At 64.3% G+C, this 11164-nt stretch overlaps 1 protein-coding gene across 2 annotated transcripts in view; it reads right to left on the bottom strand.

Annotated features, from left to right (window-relative positions):
- Window positions 1-45: 45 nt before the first annotated feature.
- Window positions 46-11164, bottom strand: part of LOC309622376 (uncharacterized protein) — a 38785-nt gene continuing 27666 nt past the window's right edge. Inside the window, exons 1-2 of one of the 2 annotated variants that reach the window (XR_014240809.1) lie at window positions 8390-8477; window positions 46-860 (exon numbers count right to left, since the gene is read on the bottom strand). Coding sequence is in view for 1 of the 2 variants with exons in the window: in XM_082409456.1 (XP_082265582.1) it covers window positions 242-860 (619 nt within the window). In the remaining variant the exon portion in view is untranslated. Of the gene's footprint in view, window positions 861-8389; window positions 8478-11164 lie in introns of those variants that run through there. The other variant, XM_082409456.1, reaches the window with a different exon arrangement.

Here is an 11164-nt window from a genome sequence, read left to right as displayed (position 1 = left end):
CGTACACCTCCTGAAAGGCCCCACACCGTCAAGTTCCTTGGTTTGTCAAGAGGCAGACTTGCGGAGCGCAAGGAGCCCTACAGCGGGCTGCCCCGAGCCAAACCTCCACGCCGCCCAGCGGGCGCCCCCTCTTCATAATCCCGCAAGGGCACGTTCCCGAGTCCTTCCTGGCTTGGTGGGAGGGCCATGGTGGAGAGAGCTGGGCCCAAGAGCGATCAGGAGAGGACGGGAGGAACAGCCATCACGGGCTCCACTCAAAGCACAGGAGGCAAAAAGCCCACGAGGCCTGGCTCTCCCTCACACGGTCTCCCACCACCGGCCCCCACGTCGGGCTGGGCTGGCACTGCTGCTTCTCGGGGGTGAGGTGGGGCGCCGAGTGATCACGTCCCGGGCGGTTGGCTTCACGGAGCCTGGAGCCCAGACCGGGTCCCGGTGCCGGTGCAAGCGGCCCGGGCCCGATCCCTTTCCACTCTCCCCGCTCCCGCAGGACACTGACCTCAAATGCTACGTACCGATCACCTAGGGTAACCGTACACAGATGCTCTAGATGCTCGTCCATGCACCTCTTTCTTCCGGCTCCCCAGTCAGGACCTGACTCGAGAGCCTTTCCTACCATGGCCAAGAACTCCGGCACAGTACACCCGTGTCCCCGTGCCACGATCCCACCTGGGAGTCCCTGCTTCTTGAGCCTTGCTGAATGAACTACCAGAATCACTGACTTTTTCCTATGGTGAAATAGACTCTTTCGGAAGAGGGAAGGGAAGAGAACACAGAGCTCGCACTCACCCAGCACACCAGCGCCTGGAGATGACCGACGTCCCCGATTTCCCTCCTCCTCCTTTCCTTCCGCTCTGCCTCCTCTGCAACGAGAGAGAGCCGAACGCCCATCACTCAGTGTGGCACCGCCACGGTGCTTGTGAAGGGGGGGGGAGGAGGGGGGAGGGGGGGGAGGAGGGGGGAGGGGGGGAGGTGGGGGGAGGAGGGGGGAGGGGGGGAGGTGGGGGGAGGAGGGGGGAGGGGGGAGGGGGGAGGAGGGGGGAGGGGGGAGGGGGGAGGGGGGAGGAGGGGGGAGGGGGGAGGGGGGAGGGGGGGAGGGTCCGCGTACACCCCCGCCCGCGCAACCTCGAGAGACAGTGCCTTCGGTTCCTATTCCTACCGGCACCCCCGGCTCAACCAACAACTTCCAAACAAGGCGCAAGTGTGAAGAATCAACTCCACTCGCCCTTCGGAAATGGCACGGATGCCATCCGAGGCAGGGGGGCCGTCAGACGGAAGCAGTTTGTACACAAAGAAGCGTGTCCGGTGAAACCCTTGATCCCGTCATCCTCCAAAATCTCTTTCCGGTGGGAAGCACAGCCATCACCCTGGCGTTTACAGGCGGGGAGCTCGTCTCCTCGGCTCTGCACCCGTGGGACTATGGCGGGACAACCCCAGGTATCTTGGCAAGCCCGCGCGCGTCCTCCACAACTGACCAGCCGTTCCTAGGACGCGTGGGTCAACGGGCACCGACTCGTCTCCCCTCTGGCCGCACACAGGTCCACCGCATGGACTTTCCGGGCGTAAGGGCACGTGCTCTGGGACGTGGCCCACTGGAGATTTACCCTGCTCCTCTCCTCTGGGTGGACGCTGACGCCGGAAAACGTACCCTGGTCACGTTCACCCGCACCCTGGTAACGACGACTCAGTGGCCCGCGCCTCACAGCCAGTTCCGTGGGAGACAGAAGAAGGGAGGAAGGAACAAGGCGGAAGCCTAGCGTCCAAAGAGGAGGGGCACGTGAGATACCCTATGCTCCTGCCTCCAGGCACAGACAAGGGTACCCTACCCTGAGCAGCTGTCCGAAAAGAAACGGAGGGGGCCTAGCAGGACACGGCGTTGACTCCGCACAGACGTGCCAACGCCACGGCACGCCTATAGTGCCGTGAGAGCAGCCGAAAAGGCAGAAGACTACCTATCACTACGAGAGCCCGGTGGGGTCAGGGAGCAGGCGACATGCACACAGCCCTCTGCGGCCCGTTGCTTTCACCTGCATTCAACCCCGGGAGCATACATACGCACGCAAAAAGGACGTGTGCTTCCCTCCGCAGACGGGGCGGACAACTTGGGAGCGGCCATCGAGCAACGGTGAGGGCTTTGGCTTTGACTGGGAGAAAGTCCTATCCACAGCGGCACCCCCGAGGCGGTTACAGGGAAAAAGTACAAGAGAAGGGACGTTTTGTACACGCTCTATAAGCGTACGAACACGTGCTTACACACGACGCACGCATGATACACGCGCGCGCCCACGCACACGTTTGTGTACCTGCGTGTTTACGAATGAACGAGTGGAGCAGGGAGCGAGTGAATGAAGCGACGGAACGAGTGGGGGGTTTGAGGCTAGAGTACAGACACAGTCCCATGGAGAGCTCCCCAGAAGGGTCTGCTGAACAGACGGCCCTCCCCAAGGTCATCTGTCTGTGTGGATGGAGGGGAGCCACTGGGATCTACACCTGTCCCAGCAACTCCAAACCACCTCCCTGCACCCCCTACCCCGGGCACTCCACGGCAGAGTGGCTGCCTGACACCCCTGGAGGCGAGCAGGGGCAATCTGCCCCAGCTCCCTGGGTCCCCGTCACTTCCTCCCGCTGCCATAGTGGCCTAGACCCTCTCGGGCCTGCTCCTGAGCCCTTAAGCCAGTTCACGTAGCTGGATGAGAACAGCAGAGAGGCAACCACGCAGGAAGCGGAGAAACCCAGGTCCTTGTGCCACCTCTAGCTCTGAATCAATGTCCCGAGAGAGCTAGGATTCTGCCCGACACGACCCAGATGGATGCCCGTCCCCAGGTGTGCAGACATGACAGGGTCCCGGTCGCCAGGACATGGGGGCCAGGCAACGTGGCCTCAAAAGAACTCCCAGAGGGATGCGGAGATGGACCCACCGATGCACGGATTCCTTGGCATGTCTTTACCTGTGCGCTCCTACTGCCAAGGAGAAGCCCCAAAAGGAAGAGACACCACCTCCCCCAACCCCCCAGTAGGGCCAACCCCACTCGGAAGGCTTGGATGGCTCTCGGGCCTCCCTGGGCCTTTTTTGATCCGCAAAGGGCGGAGGGAGAGGCCGCGCTCGCAAGGGTGCTGGGCATTTCTGGAGCAACAGTGCCATCAAGCGGAAGCTTTTTGAGCACGGCCTCCAGCCCCTGCCTCTGGATACTGTGGGGAAGGCCTGTGTCTGTGACGGGAGGAGGGCTGGCTTTGGGGCACTCAGAGGATTCCCGGGCCGAACCTGGCCGCCGGGCACGCCTCCACAGTAGGTGTGGAAGCGACACGCGGCGGGGTTCGGGGCCGGGCTCACCCACCGAGGAGCCCCGGGCGGCCAGGCCCGCCGCGCTCCCCACCCTCGGGGCCGGGCCTCGGCAGCCGCCATGTTGAGGAACAAGGAGCTGAAGCTCCCACCCCAGGGCATCTGGCCCCTGGATCCTGGCTCTCCCTGCAGGAGCGAGGTCGGCCAGTGGGGTCCCTGGGGTCTCAGGGCCACCGGGGACCCAGGACCCGTGGCCGGTGCCCCGGCGGAGGCCCCGGGCCCAGCCACCGTGGACCACGGGGAAAGGGGAGGACGTGGCCGCCCTGTCCCCTGTCGGGGGCAGCACCCTGCACACAGGCTGGAGAACGTTTCCTCGTTAGTGCTTGCTCCCAGACGCAGACGAGGAAGAGTAATGCAGGGGCACTGCACATTCCACTCTCAGTTCGAGCTGTGTTTCGGTTTGTTTACTTTTTGCTCCTGCCAAAGAGAGTCCGGGTCCCAGGCCCCGCAGGATCCCGTTGAGGCCCTTCCTGTGCCGTAGGACACAGGGTATCCAGGACCCACTCGCGATGGGATGGAAGTGGGCCACGATCGGTACGCAGAGAGGGACGGCACCGTCCGCAGCAGGGGGATCCAGGTCCGTTTTCCGCACTCGAGCTCACCTCGGGAACAGGAACTTTGCGGCCGGGGAACGCCCTGTTCCTCGGTCTCCCTCCCCGTGGAGGACCCGGCGGTCCTCTTGTTTGGGGAAGACTCCTGGGATTTTTCACAAGCGGCTCCACGTTCTGCAGGTGCAGCCGTTGGCCCTGGCCAGAGGGCCACACTGAGAGCACCTGCGGCCGGCGACCAGTCAGACCGCGTAGCTACGTCAGGACCCGGCCCCAAGGAAACGCTCTGCCCACGTAAGATCGCCTGACAACGTGTCGGGCGACTCACAGGCGCGAAAGGAAAGGGGCGCGGGGCGGGTTTCAGCACCCTTCCAGGAGGGGTACGTGCGGAGGGAGGGAGGGGTCCAGCCTGGAGACTTGCTCCCAGTCGGAAGCCCTCCCCCCACACCGGACCCCGCCCCGGGACCCGACCCCCAAACCAGCCCACCACCCACCCCCGCCCGGGCAGGTAAGAGCTGGGCAAAGGGCAGGAACGAGCCGCCCCACGGCTTGTTCCAGAAGCGGCCTATCGGGTCAGCCGGGGACTCGAAGGCACCGCCGTGTGCCCAGGAGTATGCACCTCGTTCCTGGCCTTGGCAGACAAGCTGGATGAGGGGTGGTCATGGGGGAGAGGGCAAGCGGGGGAGGCGTTTCTCTCAGTCCAGCAGAGGTGAGCTTCAGGCAGCTTCTTCAGACCTCTTCGGCTTGATTCCCTGGCTGGGCCGCAGGTGCAAGCACAGGGCCGAGACCTGGAGAGCCGGGCCGGAATGCAAGCCGGGGCCTTTCCTTCTCCTCGCTGAACTGAGGCACAGGGCCTCGTGGGGAGAAAGCTGAAGCCTGCTGCAAATGCATGGCCCGGGGGTCCACTCGGCGGGGCTCTGCTCAGCTCCTCTCCTCTCGTGTCCTGCCCTCTCCTCTCCGGGAGCCGGGTCCGGGAGCCCTCGGGACGGATCGGGACGGGACGGGCCGGGCCAGGCCAGGCCAGGCCAGGCCAGGCCAGGCCAGGCCAGGCCTGGGCCAGAATCCCGGAGACCCTGGGAGATGGCACCGCAGCCACCGATTAGACTCTTCGGCTCAGGTGAAGGGCTCCTTCTGCGGTGGCTCCTGCGTCCCGCCAGCGCCGTCCCCTTCTGGACTCGGACTGCCAGCTCTGGCTGGGCCTCGGGAGCCCTGGGCACTGGGTAGCCAGGCTCCACGTGTCGTCTCTGAGCTGGACGGAAGAAGGTCACTGGGCCCGCCTCGGCCGCTGCCGCCAAGGGCGGCAGAACTCCCGTTGCCCGCGGTGGTCTCTGGCTGGGCCGCACCGCGGCCCAGAGAGGCTTCCGGGGCCCTGGGCCCGCCCAGGCCGAACGTGCTCTGGCTCCGAGGGGAAGGGGCACGCGGCCAAATGCCCGCAGAACCCCGGCCTGGCCTCCTTCGGAGCAGCTTCCTCTAGGCCCGCCCAGACGTGGCGGCCACCAGGGTCCACCGAGACTCCACTTCCTGTAGCCCCACACGCCAGGCGGCCGGGCTGTGCGCCCTGTGCCACTGCCCGTCTCTGGAGCCTCCACGGCACCGCCGGGCCTTGGGCCATGCTTCCCGCCCCTTCCCAGGCGGAGCTCGGAGCTCTTGACTTCCCGGGGCCACTGTCCAGTGTTCCCGACTTCAATCCCTTGTCACTCCTCCCCAGGAAGGGACGGTACAGGGTTCGCGGGATCGGCGGACCCGTTCCTCTTGATGGCAGTATTGCACCACGAACGGCAACCTGCCCTTCCCCTTCCCCTCCCCCAGGCCCTCTCCCTCTGCCCTTTGCCGAGGGAAAAACGAAATGCCAACCCCTGCCCAACCTGGCAAAAGCAAGATGGCTCATCAACCTGGCCACTTCAGAGGGGCGCGCCTCAACGTCTGGCCCTCCATCCTGCGGGGCCTCGTCTCTGTGGGGTCCTCTTAGCCTGCCTTTATGACTCCCCATCCAGGCACCCAGCCGTGGACCGGCAGCTGTGTCTTTAGCAACCCACATTTGCCTAGGACCTCGGGAAACACTCCGAGTGTGAGCACAGAGATCCAGTCACGTCCGGGCGGTGCCTGGCGAGGCACCTTCTCATCAGTCACCGAGGGGCAAGCAGCCCGACGCAAAGGGCCGGCAGCCCACAGGCACAGCCGCGGTGCAGGGCGAGCTCGGCCTCCTATGGCAAGACGATGGACGGCCCCCGAGGACCTGGCATTTCTTCCACGGCGGCCCGGGGGCGGGGGGGTGGGAGTGGGGTTTGGTGTTCAGGCGTGGACGGTGGCACACACGGGGCAGTCGGAAGGGCGGCCGGGCGCTGCCCCAGAGACGCCGGAGCGGGTCAGTCTCCTGACACCGCCCAGGGGAAGGCCAGGGATGGGAAGACACCCCCGGGGTGGGTGTGTGGGTGGGTGTAGGCTCCCGCCAGCTCGCTGTGCTTTACACCTCGGAGCGACTGGGAGCCACCGGGGACTCCTCTTCAGTTTCTTTCCGGTGCACTGGGGAAGGCGGTTTAGACACAGGTTCCTGCCCTTAAGCGTCCTCTCAGCGCCTGCCTGGTTGCGCTGACTTGGGTGGAGGGCGGGGTGGGCCACTGGGGGCACTGCCGCCACCGGCCCCACCCGTGTTGGCTGAACGAACACACTCTGGATGCCAAGTGCTCCGGGGACACGAGGCCTTGGAAAGAGAAGAGAGCCCTGGTCCACCGCCGCCTCGGGAAGCACCACGCGTCCTCCGTGTTGGAAAGAACCGGAGGCACGGGACAGGACGGGACGGGACATGATCGCGTCTTCTCTCCTTCTCCCTCGGTTTTTGTTGTTGTTGTTGTTGTTGTTGTTGTTGTTGTTTTAATTATTTATTTATTTTTGGCTGTGTTGGGTCTTCGTTTCTGTGCGAGGGCTTTCTCCAGTTGCGGCGAGTGGGGGCCACTCTTCATCGCGGTGCGCGGGCCTCTCACTGTCGCGGCCTCTCCCGTTGCGGAGCACAGGCTCCAGATGCGCAGGCTCAGCAGTTGTGGCTCACGGGGCCTAGTTGCTCCGCGGCATGTGGGATCTTCCCAGACTAGGGCTCGAACCCGTGTCCCCTGCATTGGCAGGCAGATTCTTAACCACTGCGCCACCAGGGAAGCCCCCTTCCCTCAGTTTTGTCTCAGCACGCCTTCCTCTCTTTCTCTAACTCCGAATCTGCTGTGCCCCCGGGCCTTGGCAATTCTTTCAAGCCGCGGTACTGAGGTGCGTCGAGGAGAGAAAACCCAAAAGAGCCCCACCGTGCTGAGTGCACGTCTTCCGGGACCCTCGCCCCACGCCGGGGGACTTGACTCGACGCCCAGATATTACCGTGAAAGGCTCTTGGGATGGCCAAACAGGGTCCTGTGGAAGGCAGGGTCACCCCAGAAATGCCACGCTGCCCTTGCTGCTCGAACCCTGCCTCCGCCCTTTGGTAACCACGAAACGTCAGCCACGCCGCCGACCCGTGTGCCGTGACGCCTCGCTAAACCACGGCGCCACACGCTCACCAGCCCGCCTGGAGAAGCCTTCAATTACTTTGAGCCCAGGGTAGGAGGCGTCCTCCTCACGGCAAGACTGTTTCAACAGAAGACAGGAGGGAGCAGGAAGAAACAGAGACAGAAAGAAAACACCTCCGGCTGCTGGTCACGCACCCACTCAGGCGACATTTCCCACACGGAAGAAGGGACGTACACCTCCTGAAAGGCCCCACACCGTCAAGTTCCTTGGTTTGTCAAGAGGCAGACTTGCGGAGCGCAAGGAGCCCTACAGCGGGCTGCCCCGAGCCAAACCTCCACGCCGCCCAGCGGGCGCCCCCTCTTCATAATCCCGCAAGGGCACGTTCCCGAGTCCTTCCTGGCTTGGTGGGAGGGCCATGGTGGAGAGAGCTGGGCCCAAGAGCGATCAGGAGAGGACGGGAGGAACAGCCATCACGGGCTCCACTCAAAGCACAGGAGGCAAAAAGCCCACGAGGCCTGGCTCTCCCTCACACGGTCTCCCACCACCGGCCCCCACGTCGGGCTGGGCTGGCACTGCTGCTTCTCGGGGGTGAGGTGGGGCGCCGAGTGATCACGTCCCGGGCGGTTGGCTTCACGGAGCCTGGAGCCCAGACCGGGTCCCGGTGCCGGTGCAAGCGGCCCGGGCCCGATCCCTTTCCACTCTCCCCGCTCCCGCAGGACACTGACCTCAAATGCTACGTACCGATCACCTAGGGTAACCGTACACAGATGCTCTAGATGCTCGTCCATGCACCTCTTTCTTCCGGCTCCCCAGTCAGGACCTGACTCGAGAGCCTTTCCTACCATGGCCAAGAACTCCGGCACAGTACACCCGTGTCCCCGTGCCACGATCCCACCTGGGAGTCCCTGCTTCTTGAGCCTTGCTGAATGAACTACCAGAATCACTGACTTTTTCCTATGGTGAAATAGACTCTTTCGGAAGAGGGAAGGGAAGAGAACACAGAGCTCGCACTCACCCAGCACACCAGCGCCTGGAGATGACCGACGTCCCCGATTTCCCTCCTCCTCCTTTCCTTCCGCTCTGCCTCCTCTGCAACGAGAGAGAGCCGAACGCCCATCACTCAGTGTGGCACTGCCACGGTGCTTGTGAAGGGGGGGGGAGGAGGGGGGAGGGGGGGGAGGAGGGGGGAGGGGGGAGGTGGGGGGAGGAGGGGGAGGAGGGGGGAGGAGGGAGGAGGGGGGAGGGGGGAGGGGGGAGGAGGGGGGAGGGGGGAGGAGGGGGGAGGGGGGAGGGGGGAGGGGGGAGGGGGGAGGGGGGAGGGGGGAGGGGGGAGGGTCCGCGTACACCCCCGCCCGCGCAACCTCGAGAGACAGTGCCTTCGGTTCCTATTCCTACCGGCACCCCCGGCTCAACCAACAACTTCCAAACAAGGCGCAAGTGTGAAGAATCAACTCCACTCGCCCTTCGGAAATGGCACGGATGCCATCCGAGGCAGGGGGGCCGTCAGACGGAAGCAGTTTGTACACAAAGAAGCGTGTCCGGTGAAACCCTTGATCCCGTCATCCTCCAAAATCTCTTTCCGGTGGGAAGCACAGCCATCACCCTGGCGTTTACAGGCGGGGAGCTCGTCTCCTCGGCTCTGCACCCGTGGGACTATGGCGGGACAACCCCAGGTATCTTGGCAAGCCCGCGCGCGTCCTCCACAACTGACCAGCCGTTCCTAGGACGCGTGGGTCAACGGGCACCGACTCGTCTCCCCTCTGGCCGCACACAGGTCCACCGCATGGACTTTCCGGGCGTAAGGGCACGTGCTCTGGGACGTGGCCCACTGGAGATTTACCCTGCTCCTCTCCTCTGGGTGGACGCTGACGCCGGAAAACGTACCCTGGTCACGTTCACCCGCACCCTGGTAACGACGACTCAGTGGCCCGCGCCTCACAGCCAGTTCCGTGGGAGACAGAAGAAGGGAGGAAGGAACAAGGCGGAAGCCTAGCGTCCAAAGAGGAGGGGCACGTGAGATACCCTATGCTCCTGCCTCCAGGCACAGACAAGGGTACCCTACCCTGAGCAGCTGTCCGAAAAGAAACGGAGGGGGCCTAGCAGGACACGGCGTTGACTCCGCACAGACGTGCCAACGCCACGGCACGCCTATAGTGCCGTGAGAGCAGCCGAAAAGGCAGAAGACTACCTATCACTACGAGAGCCCGGTGGGGTCAGGGAGCAGGCGACATGCACACAGCCCTCTGCGGCCCGTTGCTTTCACCTGCATTCAACCCCGGGAGCATACATACGCACGCAAAAAGGACGTGTGCTTCCCTCCGCAGACGGGGCGGACAACTTGGGAGCGGCCATCGAGCAACGGTGAGGGCTTTGGCTTTGACTGGGAGAAAGTCCTATCCACAGCGGCACCCCCGAGGCGGTTACAGGGAAAAAGTACAAGAGAAGGGACGTTTTGTACACGCTCTATAAGCGTACGAACACGTGCTTACACACGACGCACGCATGATACACGCGCGCGCCCACGCACACGTTTGTGTACCTGCGTGTTTACGAATGAACGAGTGGAGCAGGGAGCGAGTGAATGAAGCGACGGAACGAGTGGGGGGTTTGAGGCTAGAGTACAGACACAGTCCCATGGAGAGCTCCCCAGAAGGGTCTGCTGAACAGACGGCCCTCCCCAAGGTCATCTGTCTGTGTGGATGGAGGGGAGCCACTGGGATCTACACCTGTCCCAGCAACTCCAAACCACCTCCCTGCACCCCCTACCCCGGGCACTCCACGGCAGAGTGGCTGCCTGACACCCCTGGAGGCGAGCAGGGGCAATCTGCCCCAGCTCCCTGGGTCCCCGTCACTTCCTCCCGCTGCCATAGTGGCCTAGACCCTCTCGGGCCTGCTCCTGAGCCCTTAAGCCAGTTCACGTAGCTGGATGAGAACAGCAGAGAGGCAACCACGCAGGAAGCGGAGAAACCCAGGTCCTTGTGCCACCTCTAGCTCTGAATCAATGTCCCGAGAGAGCTAGGATTCTGCCCGACACGACCCAGATGGATGCCCGTCCCCAGGTGTGCAGACATGACAGGGTCCCGGTCGCCAGGACATGGGGGCCAGGCAACGTGGCCTCAAAAGAACTCCCAGAGGGATGCGGAGATGGACCCACCGATGCACGGATTCCTTGGCATGTCTTTACCTGTGCGCTCCTACTGCCAAGGAGAAGCCCCAAAAGGAAGAGACACCACCTCCCCCAACCCCCCAGTAGGGCCAACCCCACTCGGAAGGCTTGGATGGCTCTCGGGCCTCCCTGGGCCTTTTTTGATCCGCAAAGGGCGGAGGGAGAGGCCGCGCTCGCAAGGGTGCTGGGCATTTCTGGAGCAACAGTGCCATCAAGCGGAAGCTTTTTGAGCACGGCCTCCAGCCCCTGCCTCTGGATACTGTGGGGAAGGCCTGTGTCTGTGACGGGAGGAGGGCTGGCTTTGGGGCACTCAGAGGATTCCCGGGCCGAACCTGGCCGCCGGGCACGCCTCCACAGTAGGTGTGGAAGCGACACGCGGCGGGGTTCGGGGCCGGGCTCACCCACCGAGGAGCCCCGGGCGGCCAGGCCCGCCGCGCTCCCCACCCTCGGGGCCGGGCCTCGGCAGCCGCCATGTTGAGGAACAAGGAGCTGAAGCTCCCACCCCAGGGCATCTGGCCCCTGGATCCTGGCTCTCCCTGCAGGAGCGAGGTCGGCCAGTGGGGTCCCTGGGGTCTCAGGGCCACCGGGGACCCAGGACCCGTGGCCGGTGCCCCGGCGGAGGCC

The sequence above is a fragment of the Balaenoptera borealis genome (assembly GCF_965194805.1).
Source record: "Balaenoptera borealis genome assembly, contig: HAP1_SCAFFOLD_2319, whole genome shotgun sequence".
In the NCBI taxonomy this organism is placed as follows: Eukaryota; Metazoa; Chordata; class Mammalia; order Artiodactyla; family Balaenopteridae; genus Balaenoptera; species Balaenoptera borealis.
This window is presented reverse-complemented; position numbering and strand designations above follow the sequence as displayed.